The sequence below is a fragment of the Lytechinus pictus genome, chromosome 13 (genome assembly GCF_037042905.1).
Source record: "Lytechinus pictus isolate F3 Inbred chromosome 13, Lp3.0, whole genome shotgun sequence".
Classification (NCBI taxonomy): Eukaryota; Metazoa; Echinodermata; class Echinoidea; order Temnopleuroida; family Toxopneustidae; genus Lytechinus; species Lytechinus pictus.
In genome coordinates, this window is record NC_087257.1 from 24,759,087 (window position 1) to 24,776,010 (window position 16,924).

General features: G+C 37.7%; 1 protein-coding gene across 3 annotated transcripts; it reads left to right on the plus strand.

Annotated features, from left to right (window-relative positions):
- The first annotated feature begins 1,152 nt into the window (after positions 1-1,152).
- LOC129275242 (uncharacterized) lies at positions 1,153-14,896 on the plus strand. Of its 3 annotated transcripts, none has more exons than XM_064108674.1 (9): positions 1,153-1,614; positions 4,233-4,923; positions 6,107-6,297; positions 7,054-7,339; positions 9,167-9,196; positions 9,422-9,621; positions 10,213-10,393; positions 11,310-11,405; positions 12,270-14,896. In XM_064108674.1, exons 2-9 carry the CDS (start codon positions 4,239-4,241, stop codon positions 12,473-12,475), a joined length of 1,875 nt encoding a protein of 624 aa, XP_063964744.1. In that variant the 5' UTR covers positions 1,153-1,614; positions 4,233-4,238; the 3' UTR covers positions 12,476-14,896. The 3 variants fall into 3 exon arrangements, with proteins under 3 accessions (XP_063964744.1, XP_063964742.1, XP_063964743.1); XM_064108672.1 differs by having other exon boundaries at positions 1,153-1,603; XM_064108673.1 differs by having other exon boundaries at positions 1,445-1,597.
- The last annotated feature ends 2,028 nt before the right edge of the window (positions 14,897-16,924 follow it).

Consider the following 16,924-nt stretch of genomic DNA (forward strand, 5'->3'; position numbering starts at 1 on the left):
TTTTAACTGTGATCCATATCCACCTCACAATTTTCCTACAAAGTGCTTAAAATACAAATCATAAATTGATCCCTTTTTCAGATCGAAATATCAAATGTTTTAAGCTCGCGCTTCGCGCTCGCTTAATTGATTTTCATGATAAAAAAGGTATTTAGAATGCCCAGATTGTAGATCGAAATCTGAAACACACGCGCGCATGTTCAGATACGCAGCTTGTTCTCTATTTAAATCATTAGGAGCCTATCCAGTTTCAGATCAGTATCAAAAATGTTCAGCTCGCGCTTTGCGCTGGCATTATTTTTATATAGGAAGGTTTCCAATTACTCATCCAGTTCATGATTTACAAAACATGAATAGTGCAACATTTTAAAGTGAAAATCTCAAAATTTTCCGCTGGCATCGATTGTTTAGTTATATACTTATCTTTTCCACGATTACAACAAGTGCTTAAAATTTCCATTCTTCAGGTAGAAATGTCAAAATTTTCAGCTCGCGATTCGCGCTCGCCTTATTTGATTGTTGAAATATGTAACGCCTTCATGGCTAACTGCAAGCAGCCATTAACAGATCCTTTTTTATCACGTCAAAATGTATATTAAAAATTTCTGCTCGCGCTTTGCGCTCGCAGTAATTATTTAGTTGGATACACATCTCGTTTATGATCACAAACATTGCCCAGAATTAATTTGTGTGTAGCATTCATTGCTCCCATAAACCATCATTTTATGCTGTTTTTTAAGTCGAAAAAAAAAAAGTTTTCACTGCAAAATATTGGTTATTTTGCTTACATTTCTATTTTTAACACCTACCAGAATTCAGGGGGTGATGCCTATTGAAAATAATACAAGCAATGGCCATTAATAGGTCTATCCTACTTTTTCTCGAAAATGTAATCGATTAGTCATTTAAATGCTAATAAATTATAACTTCAAATGATATAACTTAATTGTCACTCTCTCTTTCTTGTTTCCTGTTTCCTTCCTCCGTTAGGCGTTTAAGGTCGGAGATCGCTCACTAATGGGACATTTTGATAAGAGTTCCTGTTGGTTTCTTTCGTTTATACATACAATTATGTTCTGACATTGATCAGCGTTCAGTCATCAAACGGGGAATCCCCGTCCCATGGAGTGCATGCGCAGTAGTTAGTTGCGCACCTTTTCTTTGAATTGACTATGAAGGATGGGTATACCTGAATGATGACGCCGCGCTCCTAACAAATAATTTAGGGATTTCCCAAATTCTCGTCATTCACGGGTGGTGGATCAGCTCATAGCCTCACAATGTAATCGTTTACGATTTTCTATCTGAAAGTGTCACCTCTATGATTTCGATTCAAGCTAGTGCATCATAGTATACCGATCGAGCTGGTTTCAAATTTCAAGTTCAATTCAGATTTCAGGATGTGTACGGTACTCAGCACATGCACATGAAGCAATTAAGTCAACAAAAGCTAAACTAAAGTGACCGTGTCCGTGGAGTCCGAACTTTAGTCTTTAACGTTTATAGACGTGCTGATTTTGGAACTATTGTATTGTAACTTTGTATGTTCGATTTGGAGAGAGCTAGTGCTAGTGGCGTGCAGATCAAACTGTGTACTGTTAGTGTAAGTAACTTGTAAGTGTAAGTAGTGTAGTGTAACTCTAAGTGTAAGTAAAGCAAATGTCCATGGTAAAACTAAACAAAGCGAAACAGCCGAGATACTCAAGTCAATATACAGCCGGCAGCCGTCTGTTTCGTGGGGTTTTTAAACTTTTTTTTTTAATTTCTCCTCGAGCTCGACCTCGTACACAGACGGCTCGGGAAGGTGCAGCCGCATACTCCCAGGCCATTGGGGATTTGCAATACTATAAACCCCCCAGCGGGATCTTTGATTTTTAAGCTAATAAAAAAAAAATTAACCTAAGGTAAAAAGTACTGCACTTAATGACTTACATGTAGATCTATAGCAGAATTATTATTCTGTTTTGGCCTGAAATGCACCAAAACTGAAAAAAATAAAGTTACAAGAAAAAAAAACAGTGACTTCGGCTACCGCACAACTCCCACTTCCCTGGTTTATCTGAACTAACATATGGCCATTGAATCCCTGTACAGATCAAGTTAGAACTTCGGTCTCTAGTCTGTATTTTTTCTGGTGAGTTGAGCCAATGGAGTTATTCAGCGGAAAGACCGAAGCTTTCGGTCTAGATACTCAACTGCAGCTTCAAATCAAGGGTAATACTTTTCTAGATTGAAAAATCTGCAGTTTTGGAGGAGTTTTTAAACATTTTCCGATTCTTTCTATACTGCCTGGGAGAGGATTCCGCGAAGCCAGATGAAGTCTCAATGGAGCATATCCTGACCAATATAGTTCTAGACTTGATTTTTTCGGTCAAGGCTAATAATTGTAGTTATCTGTCTTCGCACTGTGAGTGACGAGTACAAAAATGAGTAGCAGTACAGTAGCAGTTAGCAGGGAAGGTTGGCTGTTGCCTACATTAGGTAATGGTTCGTGTTACAGGCTCCATTAACTACTGCTACACTATGCTGCACCTACCCTAAGGCCTAACCATCAGGGCTCATCAAACGGAATGACAAAAAGTGTCACTTTATGTTAGTTAGAAAATATAATTCAAGAAAAAACATTAACCTACAAGTCATCTTACATTTCAACCTGTTTCACTCCTTGTCCATGCTTCTATCAGTTTAAAAATCAGAGATTTATTGCCAGTACCAAGTATCTATTTCCTCATGTATTATTCACTTCCGATTCCAAAACATTGCAAACGCAATTGCTTATGAGCAGGGATCGCGGGTCAAGAAGCATTCTTTCATTTACATTTCCATAGAGATCGGGATCGTTTCATTATTTGCATATTCAATTATCAGATCCTGATCTACTGAAATATGAATATTCATGCTTCTTGAGCAGCGACCCGCGCGCATGCTCAACTTGATTTTGAGAGTGAGTGATGATATAGAAGCATGGACAAGGAGTGAAACAGAGTGAAATGTAAGATGAGATGTTATAGATGATTTGTGAGGTCATGTTTTTGCATGAGTTTTAGTTTTTGATAACAAAGAGTGACACACTTTGTCACTCAGAGTGTCCATCCGAATTACAAGCCCTGGTGGTTCGGGTACATGTAGGTGTAGTGTAGTGTTGGGGTAGTGAAGTGTAGAGGAGCCTACACGAACAATCACCTGAGGTAGCTGTAGCCCAGTAGCTGCTACTAGCATGACTAGGTCTACAGTAAGAACATTTGGTTTAAAAACGGGCAGTATCAAGAAAGAAGTAGATTTAATTATAAACAGGAGGAGGGGGATGTTCGTATTGTACCAGTAGTTAGAGCCTACCTTACTGAACAGGAGCGAGACCGGAGGCTTGATCTGTTTGCAATATTTGAAAAAATAGGGGATTAAACGCTTGTTCATCATTTATGAGAAGCATAAAAATTTATCTTTATCATAATGTGTAACAATTGTGTTAAGAACATAATATACAAGAACTATCTGGTAAAATGGCATCATATTCAGTGGTACAGCAGGGCTCGACATTAGCAGTGGCCAGGTGGCCCAGGGCAACCAAAAATGAAAGTCGGGCCACCAAAATTCTGTAAAAGCCAACACTTGGTGGCCCGGTTGGGCTACCAAAGTTTTGATAAATTCTGTTGTTTTAGGGCCACTAAATTTGCTTTACGGGCCATCAAAAAATGAAATTGATGATTTTGGTGGACCGATTGGGCCACCAAGAAAAAAAGTTAGTGTGGAGCCTTAGGTACAGTATCGCAAACAGCTAGGGTAGGTATTAAATTTTAGATGTCTTTCAAACCAAAAATCTTCCATGTCATAAAAATCATGCAAGACATAACATCTGAAAAGACATGATATCTACAAATCTGAAAAGGAAAGTTGGATATCCTGATTTGTAATTGCTTTATCTTTTGTACATGTCACCGAGGAAGACATAATTTGATGTTCAGGAGTCAGAACACAGAAAAAACATAAAATTTGCATTAAATTAAAACTAAACCACACAGAAAACCTGAGACTTGGGTGCCTTCCAGAAGGTGATTTACAATGATGATGTACATGTAGTAATTAGGCTTACAGTCCTCACTCACACACTCATTGTGACTATTACCATCGAGTTGTAGAGTGGTCTCCATAACATAACAAAATAATTTGAATTTTTTCATGGTGTAAGAATTTTAGTGTTTTAGTTTTAAAAACATTTTATTTTTTATTCACAGTTGAGAATGGAAGACCCTGCGATAGAAGGTCAGGAGAGGGATGCAGAGACATTGTCGCAGCTTGAAGTGGATTGCATTGTGACAACACCAGGATTTGGTTACTATGATCCGACTGAAGATAGGAGTCAACTTTCTGAAGCCCAACCACTGACAGGTCATCCTCCTCCACATCAAAATGGGCTCGACAGGGACGATCGCCTCCACAATAGCATTGTAAGGGATGGGGACGAAAAAAGGAATCGGCCGACTCGGCTTTCTAGAGCCCAACCACTGACGGGTCATCCTCCTCCACATCAAAATGGGCTCGACAGGGACGATCGCCTTGATAGTAGCATTGTAAAGGATGGAAGGCTACAAAGTGGGGATTACGGTAGGAGGATCGAAGAATGTACCAAGGCAAAGGAAAGGGCTACCAATGAAATTGACCGACTTTATCAAATGTGTGAGGATCTCTGCAATGAAAATGAGAAATTGCTGGTTGAAAATGAGCAACTCCGGGCCGAGGATAGATTATGTAGAAACTGCAAATTGTCCTTGAGCTTGCAAGTGACAGAAAGGGAAGGAACTTTGAGGGAACAGGATCTTTTTAGGCAACTTGAAGATGCTGAAACTCAGAAGGCGCAGCTTCAACATAGATGTAAAGAGCTGCTGGATGAAGTGACAAGACTGAGAGGTTCATGTGATAGCATAGGTAATTTTCTTGTGTTATCCAGCTGCTTTATCCTAACAGTGTACCAAAATGATGGCTGATTTTGTCACAAGATCTGGGGGGAAGGGGATTAGGGGCACTCTTACAAGGTGGACACTGGGCACCATTCTCATCCGTGGATTTTCAAATAAGATTCTTAACAAATGATCTTGCTTCGATGTCAGAGTACCCCAAACAAGTATTTTGTTGCGTTTCTCTTAATTGTGTCTCAAATCTCGTAATAGGATGAAGTATTATAACCTCTCCACATGCAATGAGTGCGGGGCTGATGAAAAGTATACATACATTCAGAATTTTTCCCGCTAAATTTGACAGACATGATACCCTTTTTCACTGAACACACGCTAATCTCCTGGTCGTAAAAAAATAGCCTGTACTTTCTACGTGCTTTCATGGACAATCCTTGCAAGGATGGTGCCCACCTTGTATTAACAGTGACCCCCCTGGACGAGATACAGGATTAGTCATCCTTCCTTATGTTGCTATTCATCGCTTAAATTAGGGCAACCCTTCATTTCCCATTGGACCAATCTCAGGATCAATCTCAGGCGGCTGAGATTGATTGTAATGAAAATCTGCTTGCTTGCAAGATTCCTCCGGGAAAGACATGCCTCTGACCTTTGACAAGGTGCCTAATCCAAGGCTAGTCTGCAGGCACAGACCCTGATTGAAACTGATCAATAAGTGTGTCTCCACGCAAAGACTATCACATACGAAACTTGCTGTTTCAATTCTGAGCTAGAGGGCCTTTAGTACACAAGGCATGAGTAGGCTGCACATTCAGACCCTAAACTAGAGTGAAGGGTTTGCACAGCAGACTAACCCAAGGCCATGTCTTTTGATACGCTGTTGGCAGGCCTTGATGTCCTCTCTCATAAGCTTTTAATGGAGATTGGTTGTGCCCTTTCATTTTTCCAATTTGTTCTGTCAAGTAGCCTTTCCCTTTAAATATTTTTCATAGATTTTTAAGTAATATTTCAAAGAATGATTATCAACTGAGACTGAGCCTGTGTAATCACATGCGAGCTGTCACCTATGGCAAATGATCGTTATTGCAAAATCTGCCAGTCTACAAAAAGTAACTATGCTCTAAATGTATTTGATGCCCCTGTATAAATCTTGAAAGATGGCTCATCTGTTGTGCTCATATCATTTGTGTTTCCAGATGATGGGCAGTACGCAAGCAGTTTTGAGGATCATAAAGGTGAGAGTCTTTCCGATCCGAAACAGACCGAGTCTGTTGGGAACGCCTTTCGTGATGTTGATCCGGTGAAAGAAGCTGTGGCAGAGGGGAACCAAAACCAGAGAGGGGTCTCTGAGCTGGCAGAAAGATTAGCAGATGTTGAAGAAGCAAAGGTAAGAGACACAGGGGTGTTTTTCCAAGAGTTACGTTGACCTATGGGGTGTTGCAAGAAACTTGCGATCAATTGCAAGCCTATTTTTGGTCCCTAAATCAATCATAAGTCTGGCAATTAACTGCAAATTCAAGATTGGTAGCTGATCTGCTTCTTGAAACATGGAGGGTAATCTCATTTGCTACAGTTAAAATTGCTTTATCAGTTGTAAAATGGCAACAGAATATTTGAAATCGATTGCAAATATTTTCTTGCAACACCCCCTTAGAGTCGCACTTAAATTCCTTGTTGCATGCCGAATGTAAGGCATCACCGTATTGGTCAATTCATGATAAGTGGACGCATACTACTACTGCCTATTAATCAATAAGAATGCGAGTTATAAATCATGTACTCGTCAGCATTTAAGCAGGACTCTAAGTCACACTTATATTATATGAGAAACACCCCCAGTTACCATAGTAACTGTCTGATACCTGTGCTTCTCAGATAATCAAAATGAAGGAAATTTGTCAGATCGGACAATTTGTAAGATAAAATATATTGAATGAAAAAATCATCTGAGTCCATTCCTCCATTCAGGATGATTGACTTGTCAAAATTTGTCATTTTGCCCATTGAAGTTCATTGCAGAACCTTTGTATTCATGCAAAATACAGTACCATTGAGTCTTTGCTAAAACTGAATGAGTCTTTCACAGTATTTTGTGTTAAAATTGTTGTTCTTACTACTTTCATGTTTTTTCCCCCTGATACAGACCCCGAGCCCCGAAGAATGTGCCATCTTTTTGGCTGATCACATCAGTTCGGGTAACGAGATCAACACACTCTTAAGAAACATGAATCTCAACAGTGTAGCCATTGGTGATCTTGAAGAGCGCCACCCCAAGGACCCAAAAGAACGGCGGATAGACGGCATCAGGGCAGGCATTTCGTCTGCTAAGGGCGACCGCATCATCTTTCTCCTTACTGCTCTTGAGAAGTCGAAGCTGAATCCTCAGGCTGAATTGCTGTGTGATGAGTTTGACATTCAACGGCCCCAAGGTTTGATTTGATTTGATTTTGTTTCCACATTTCAATAATAAAACTATACTAGTATAATCATTTTTCAACATGACATACCAATAAGGAAACTTTTCCATTAAAATGATAGAAATACATTTTTCTAATTCAAATATAAATTATACTTCGATCTAACAAAACTTACATTGAGAGGTCTATATGTGGGAGACCGCCATCTTAAGTTAGGAGCTTTAATTTGATGGCGGCCTTGAAAGGTGCAAATAAAGTTGTAGGGCAACACAGTGAAGAGTAGAAACATATACTGGTTTGGGTTATCATATGCCAATGTAGGTCATATAAATGTAGATTTTGCATGGAGGAATTGCATGTATGAAGTGAGGGAGCCAAGAGAAGATAAATTATTTTCATGACTCTACCTGCCGCTTCTGTTTTGTCTGGGCGTTAATCCTGTTTTCATTCTCATGATAACTCAAAAACCTTACGGATCAATTTCAAACTACCTATATGCTAATGGTTATCTATAGCAATAAGAAAGTTCTGATCAGTTCTTTGAGTTTTGAGGTCAAAGGTCACAGCGATTGTTATATTTCAGTAAAATTACTGTTCTCACAGAAACTTCGTTGACAGATCAACATCAATCTAGGCTCATGTAGGCCTATGTGTATCAGAATGACAGTGATCTGATTAGGATTGGAAGATTCAAGGTCAAAGTTCATGGGTCATCATATACTTGGAATTTGGAAATACCCCCTCACTTTTAATGCCAACTTGATGCAAAAAGTCAAGCTGCCCAAATTGTCAAACATTCCCATCTCATCAGGTTTGGTCTGCTATAAGTATAAGCAGTCACGTCATCCGATTTCAGTCTTTTTATTACAGACTTCATCCAATCTCACAAAAGACTGCATTCAATTAAAGGGATAAATAAACATTGTTGAAACTATACAAATTTATTTGGTACGGAATGAGAGGTATGCCATATCTCTTTTTGGTGAACAATCAAGAATCTAGGAAATTTCTAGACAAAAATGTCAGTTTATCACACTTTGTCTACATGACAGTATTCATGCTTTCTTAGCAATCAGGTAAAAAATCACCACCAATACCAATACCAATACATCAAGGCTCAAACCATTGCCTTTCATGCGTTGGTGATCTGTAGCTGGCACATCTCTGACAACTCTGTTTACGCATCTTTCTATATCCTCTCAGGGAGGGCGCTATGAGATTATGACGTCACGTGTGTAACGTCTATTCAGTGGTGCTTAATATATTACCCCGGCTTTTACCTTTGGTTGTATTATTTGTATTATGCCCAGCCATCTTGTATGCGAACCTATGGACATTGAAACATGCTAGTCGTACCATCACACACATACCATCAAAACATATAATGTTGAATGGCCTGATATGTCACATTAAGACTTCTGTGATTTCACCTTCATGCATGACACCCCAACTTGCCCCTAAAATACCCCAAATTGCATACTTTGGGGCGACCATCTTTTCTAGAGTCACCCCAAGATCAGCCACAAACAATATTCAAGAATATTTAGAAAATACTCCATGTTCGACAGAATAATTGCATTTAATGCATAGTTGCTCTTGGTGCAAAAGTAGCGGTTTAACTGAATGAAATTGCCCCAATGTTGAAAAATATGGCCCCTAAAAAGTCCTACCCAGAATTCTAGGTAGTTTATTATTTCATCTGTAATACAGTCAATGCTAAATATGAAGTACATGTACATGTATACAAAAGTATAAATTTGAAAATGAAATATAACATGATATTGATAAAGAAATGATATAGAGATGAAATTTATTTTTATATGATTCTATATTTAACAGCTCAGAAGCCATTACAAGCATCAAGTCCTGGTAAGTCCGTGTTTAATTTCAAGTTTTGAATTAAAGTAATAAGCTGAGGAGATATCTTAACAATTATTTATAAATACAATGGTGAATATTAAGGGTCTGGGGTATTCTGGTGCATGCATAGTGCAAAAATAAAAGAGGAGATGTGTGACTCATCCAAGTGCATCTGATTGGTAACATTCTCCAAACTTTTTTTTTTTTCAAATAAATATTTGTCTTATTGTCTAGATGACTTTGCAGATTCACCATGCTTGGAGCCTCAAAGTGACTTTGAGACAGTCCTAGAGCCCTTCCTACAAGATCCCATCAGCATCCATACCGTTGCGGTTGAACTAGCCAAGGAAAGGGACTTCACAGGGGTGCAACTGAAGGAGTTCAAGGATTCCTTTCCTGGTTGGAAGGAATCACATCGGAGGTACCTAAATGAGGTGAGGAGATGGCCACTTATTAAAGGGGAATCCAACCCAAATAGAAGGTTGTTTTGAGAGGAAAAATAAAAATCAGACAAGGAGATAGACGAAAGTTTTGACAATATCGGACAAACAATGAAAAAAGGTTATGAATCTTTAAAAGTTGTAAAAATTGGTAATCTTTATACCTATGGAGACTTAAATAGTTTATAGTGATGTCATAGTGATGTAAGGTAAGGCCTATTCCATTTACTCCAATACATAAAATGGCTTAAAATGTCATCTCTTCCAATAGGCTTACTTTGAATTATAATAAGTGTGGTAATATTGGGGGTGGAGGTGGGGGGCTGCCATTACAGGGTGGATACCTTGTTTGTTCAGAAAAACAATTACATGTATAAAGGTTTGTTTTTCATGGTTGGGCACCGTGCAGAAAGATAATGAAAATCAGGAAAAAGGGTATACTTGTCTACCCAACATAAAAGGGTATAATATTTCACCCTCTCACTGAAATACTACTTCTACTACTACCAGTACTACGAAAACTTCTTCTCATACTTGTAACTACATGTATTTCTGCTAACCCCTGTTTGTCCTACCTGACCATAGAAAGCTAATAGTCGCTGTACAATGGACATCCTTAATATTTGGGCTCAATTCGAGGTTGAAAGAAGAAAAGGTGTGGCGGACAAAGCTCAAGGTATAGAGATGCTGGCCAATGCCCTAAGGAAATCTCAACAACTCAATGTCCTGGAAAAACTTAAGAGTTATCTACGGAAAGGTGTAGTGGGTAAGGCCTGACCCCGTCTTACAAAGAGTTACGATTGATTTAATCGACCTCAACTATATGGAAGTCCTATGTCATAACTTTTCTACCGGAAATTTGCACAATGTCTTTGTGAACAAAGAAAAGCACACTGAATTTTCAAGAAAACAATAAATGTATGAATATCCATCATATCTAGAAGATATTTTGAACAAACATGGATTTTAGCTGTTGACGTTGCTGGCTTTCCGCGGTTGTGATTGAATTAATTGTAATTCTGAAGACCCTGTTTAATATGATCATTGCAATTAATGGAATACACTTTTATTTTGAAAATGAATGTTGTTTATTTTACATTCTTCATTTTGAAAGAAAAAGTGTCATGTGTCATTCTATTAATTTGAGGGTCAAAATGCTTCATGATAATTCCAATTCTCTCCTTTTTCCTTTTATTTTTATAGTATATGCCTCTGCTCACAGTAGTCAATTGCTTGAGGTATGCTTTCAAATCATCCATCTGTCCCATTTGAGTTCTTGCGAACTAAAGAACCTTTTGACGGATCATCTTCAAATTTAATCCAATTATATATAAATAATAGGAGTGACGATGATCTGATGACTTTTTTTTTTGGGGGGGGGGTCATGAGGGAGGAGGTGAAAGGTCACAGGATGTTTACCTGAAAGTATCTCGTTCTTGGGATAACCACAATTAAGGAACTGTTTGAGGGGTCAAATTCAAACTTGGTCCGAGTATACATGTCAAATTTTGTGTTAACATTGTTCAATTTGTAATGCAATGACTGTTTTTACATGCAAAGTTGCAAATTTCTTACTTAGTGTATTCTGAATCATTATCTCTGTATTTCAGGTGCATGAATTAAAAAAAAGGAATGATTCTTGGTCACTGATGGCTTAAAGTGATTTTTTTAATTCCGTACAGGGCCAACTTTGAGGAGAGATGTTTTACTGCGACAGTTACTATCTTACAACCTTAAAATGGATATCATCCATTGCCTCGCAATTGAAAAGGAACCAGGTGGGTAAATTCTAGGGATGTAGTCGGGGCAGGCCTTAAGGCCACATTTTGCTGGCTTTGGCCTTGGCCTCGGCCTGAGTCCTTTGTTCAAAGTCTGTGGGAGAAAGTTTTGTCCACCGGCCTCGTGACTCGGAAGTATCAGCCTTGACTACATCGCTGGTAAATGCGTAGAATACTCCAATATATCAAAGGCAAGGGTTTTTTTAATAAAGACTTGTTATAATAACTAATGCACAATTTCTATAACAAATTTACTCCCAGCCAATCAGATTGAAGGATTTTAGTAGCTTTTAACTGTTCTTGTAAATTTGTTATCATAACAAGTTTTATGAAATGGACCCCGGAGATGTTAATACCCTCTAGACTGGGCTGAGTGCCCAATTTATTGGCCTAGGATATTACTGTCTCCCTTCTAAAAATGTTCCCATTTGTGCTGTGATATAGAAATGTGCTCTCTGGAAAAATGGCCTTGGCCCAAAAAATGTCAAAATCTAAGATTTGGAAATGTAAATACATACATTTCTCTATTTGCAGTTGTAGGGTGTTGAATAATGAGTACACTTCTGAAAATTGTAAATTGATATCACAGAGAGAATAAATTGATAGTGAAAGATGTAATTATGGATGTAGGTTACTTGGATCGATGGAAGTTCATGTAGGAATATTAGTGGATAAGGACAGAAAGATGAGGAGGAGGAGAATGGGGTGGAGAAGGAAGAGGAAGAGAAGATGAGGAGAGGAAGGAGAATAGAAGAGAAGGAAAGAAGGAGAAGAGGAGGAAAACAAACTTCTATGTAGAATTACACGGAGAGTTAAGAACATGTTTTTATTTATATTTTTCTCAATTTGATTAACTCACTTCAGGATGCAATGACTGGCGAGCACTAACCGAGGAAATTGGTCATGGGAAATTCATCCTGGCTTGGGAGAAGAAATCTGCTCCAGCTCACGTTGTTTGGGATGTTTGGAAGACACAAGATGATGCCACAGTGGGAACATTATACAACTGGGCAATCAGTAAAAACAGACTTGATATTGCTGGTCTTTTGGAATCAAGTAACGCCGCATGAGTTCATTTGCCATTGACTGCAGAAATAATAATAATTGCCAATTTTTATAAAGCGCTTTTCCCTGAATGGCTCAAAGCGCGTTACAGCATATTATACAGCAAATAGAAATCTATTTGACCTGGAAAATCAAGACTTTAAAGAGGTAAATAAGACATGTGGAGCATTGTGGCCCAGTGGATTAGTCTTCTGACCTTGAAACAGAGGGTCGTGGGTTCGCATCCCAGCCATGGCATCTCTTTCCATCTCTTTGTAGATCCATGAGCGAACTTTAAATAGACGTAGGCCTTCATGGATTGAATTTCAATAGAAAATGGAAACGATGATTTGTCATTATACGTTTATCCAATGCATGGATGTATGTTTGTAATGTGTGCAATTATGAGGGACAGGTGCGGAGGGGGGGGGGGGGTGATGGGGGAGGAGTTGATGGTCAATTCCCATAGCTTCCATGTATTACATAATGATCAAATGGAATATAGAAAGTCAGATACATGTATACCAGAATAATGTGAAAAGAAATTGCAGGAAAAATGAAAGATATTCTTTTGGCCTGCACCTTGGCACTTCATAGGCCAGTGATTCTTAATTTTAATATAGTGTGCTTATCCATATTAACCTCAATAATTTTTTCCATATTTTACATTTTATGTGTAAGGCATTTATTACTGTTATAATTATATTAATGATAATAATAACATCAACTGCTGTTGTTGCTGCCATTGCCTATGCCATTCACCTCGATACTAGGTGTTATATTTTACTTACATTGATATTCATGTACCCAGCAATATATGAATTTCTTGATATTATATACAATTTCAAAAGAAATGAAGATGTAATTTCCCCAACTTTTATTTTTCTTTCACTTCCGGGGCCGCGAAACGGTTTTCATATCGGGGGGGGGGGGGGTCTGACCATGCAAAAAATCGCAATCACATGGTAATGTTTACGTTTTTGTACACGGTTTTAGAAAAAAGTGTGGTGGGGCTAAAGCCCCCCCCCCCCCCCCCCGCTTTCGCGGCCCCTGCACTTATTGTAAGTTTTGTGTCTACTGATATGTAACCAAGAAATGAGTGATAATTAATTTCTTAAAGACTGAATTTATCTACAAGACTTGTATAGATATTTCCAGACACCGTGGCAAGGACCCTCATGTATCAGTCAATGTATGCTTTAGTTGCCATACTCTACCCAGGTGTTATATAAAATGGGTACCTGATGCCTCAAGTTAGAGCCAATGTAGTATGTCTAGCAAATGAACTTGAAAGCTCTTGCTGGAATACTCCACATGAAGTGGAGAATGTGCTTACTTTGTATGTCGGTAAGTCAGTATTCGATGACTGGTGTAATGATATATCTGAGTGCTATAGAGATGTAGTTTTAATATATTCAAGATTGTATACAGGGACTATTATTATCAGAAGAACCTTTTCCCAGTTTCATCCATGTTATAGAGCTCCTTGCCTTTTAGATGAACTAGCCAACATCACTTCTATTGACCTCTCATACATAGAGATAGAGAGCACCATGCTTTGCTATGATAGGAGCACTGATTTTAGCGGCACTCAGTATTTGGTAGAATCTTTTGCCAGGCACCATATGCATATGAGACCTGCCCAATATAGTATGGTGAAGGTTTGTGGTATATCCATTTGGTTTTCTAGCGAATGGTCAAATTCTAAGATTTAATACCATCATGGTAAAACCCTCTTGGTCTTCTATCATTGTGCTCTAATTACTGTTTGGTCCAATCAATCATTTGGTCTAATACACACTTAGTCTAATGCCTAGTTGGTCTAATTCACTTATCATATTGCACTTTGTAAAAAGAAAATTTTATTTTTCATAAACAGTTCATCTAGTCATATAGACCAAATGGAGACCAGATGAAATGTGTTCAGCCTAACTGGGATTTACATAAAATGATTGATAAGCTAAATATCAATTAGACCAAATGATAAGCAGACAACTAGTATTAGACCATCTGGGATTAGCCAATGTGCGATTAGACCAAATGGATAGTAGACAAAGTGGGTTTAGACAAGCAGCAATATACCGTCATAATTATATTTTATGTTTTGTTTTTTACATGTATCAATCATTTTTCCATATGTGGCTTGATGTAAAGGTAAACACAATTAAATCATAAGGTCAAGTATGTAAACATATCTACAATATTAGATGTGTCATTAAAGAATTATTTTCTTCATGTTCTTTTATCATATTGAACATCCAATGGGTACACCTAAGAATTTGTAATAGAATAAAGGAAACAGACAAAATAATATGTTCATAACCATTATAATTTTAAAGGAAGAAAGGATATATACACTATAGGGCATATGACCTGTGATGGGTATGCCATTATATACAAATATATGTATGATTTATGAAGTTTATATAAATATATAAGCGTTTGACAAAAATACATGAATCAGTTGATATTATTTAAAGTAATATTAATAGTGTGTAAAAAGGGAGAGTTAATTTTATTTAGAGAGAGAGAGGGGGGGTGGGGGAGAGAGGGGTGGGATGAGGGAGTGGTTTCAAGGGGAAGAATGGATGCATTACGTCATAAGTAAATGGAGTTTCAAACATAATCGAAGTAGACCATATTTAGGCTCGGCAGATAAAATGTGAATATAAAATGAATGGTATGAAAGAGATAGAGAGTGTGTTAATTTTTTTTTTTTTTTTGGTGGGGGGGGGGTGAGGTTGGTGGAGGAATGCTGTCATTTACCGAAGAAGCTATCACTTAAATTTGTTTCCCTTTTTAATGGAAAGTGAATAACATCTAAAAATGCTAGCCAGGAAGTTCAATGACAATAAAGAGGCCCCCCCCCCTAAAAAAAAACGAAAGCGCATGGAATCCATCAAGGGTGATGACCCAGTAACCCCTATATTTCTCTCTCTTAATTCTTTCCACATCATCTCTCTTTTAATTTTCCATCAGTTTCAATCCTTGACAAAAACTGAAAATTATTGATACAAAAAATTGCTTTTTTTAACTTCCGTCAGTAAAACATTGCAATTTTGATATCAATTTAACGCATGATTTTACCTCAAACAATTATTGACCCGAGAAATAAAGATCGTCGTATTGTGACGTAATAAATAAGGCCCTCGCTGGTCGATGTTTGGAGCGATTTATTGTTGCGTCATTCATTGTTTACATTCGGCAGAAACGATGCGCGTTCGTTGATTGTTACGTCACGCGTTAGATTTCGCGTACGTATATTGACGTCATTTATCTATTTACTCTACTTTGACCTTTATACAAATTGACCCATATTAATGCGTCATGATGGTGGAAAAGAGTTCATTGTTACGTCATTCATTGTTTACATTTAGTCAATGCGCGTAAGTGGCAGTGCGTTGATTGTTACGTCATGCATTGAAACCAAGGACATCAAATTGTGTTAGTGTATCAACAGTCCATCCGCAAACTGTACACCGTTGATAGATGGATGCCGATATTTCCTGATCAAAGCTTTTCGTCAATTATGATAAGTTGCCTTAATACTTTTTATAGGGGCCAAACATTGTGATTTTCGAATAAGGTAGGTATATTTGGGCTGGTGGTAATTTCAAGAAATGTAGAATGTATGATATGAAAATAATTCTCTTTGTGAAATTCGGGAAATATAATGTGGGTGGGGTGGGGGTGTTGGCTTTTTAAAATCGATTGTCCGGACACACAACAATTGGGTATATAATTAAATTTATACCTTTTTTCCCCACGGAAATCGTAAGAAAACGGGCATTAGTCTGCTTCTTTGAAATTAAAATACAAAGGACGAATACAAAATAAAATGCACTTTTTTATTTGTAAGTTTGAATCCCTATATTGCAAAGGAATTTAATTGTATTTTAATTAATTTCCACTGTGTTTTTTTTTGCTCACTCGTTTCACTTTCTTACAATTCTTTGAAAAGAAAAATCGCCACTTCGATCTATTCCTAAAACTTAGCCATCTCATTGGTATGCCCCATGATGATGTGAAAATTTTCAATAAATAGTGTCAAGCTTAAAGGTCAAGTCCACCCAGGAAAATGCTGACTTGAATAAATAGCGAAAAATCAATCTAGCATATAGTGCTGAAAATTTCATTAAAATCGGATGTAAAATAAGAAAGTAAATAAAGATGCTTTAATAGGAGGATATTATAACTTGCAAACAAATTTTCGGCACCACTCCTATGTGTCTTAAAATCGCACGCTCGATCTGTAATGAAAATCATAAGTCAGAAAAAAACCACTGGTTCCAATTTTTTCTGATTTATGATTTTCATTACAGATCGAGCGTGCGATCTTAAGACACATAGGAGTGGTGCCGAAAATTTGTTTGCAAGTTAAAATAAGAAAGTTATGACATTTTAAAGTTTCGCTTATTTTTCACAAAACAGTGACATGCACAACTAGGTGATTCAGTTAATGATGCCCATCACTC

Excerpts from the sequence above, each read along its gene's own strand:
- LOC129275242 (XM_064108672.1), top strand. The coding sequence starts at position 1,544 with ATGTTCGATTTGGAGAGAGCTAGTGCTAGTGGCGTGCAGATCAAACTG. Across the intron at positions 10,394-11,309 it reads TCTACGGAAAGGTGTAGTGG|GGCCAACTTTGAGGAGAGAT; the intron begins GTAAGGCCTGAC and ends AATTCCGTACAG. Across the intron at positions 11,406-12,269 it reads CGCAATTGAAAAGGAACCAG|GATGCAATGACTGGCGAGCA; the intron begins GTGGGTAAATTC and ends AACTCACTTCAG.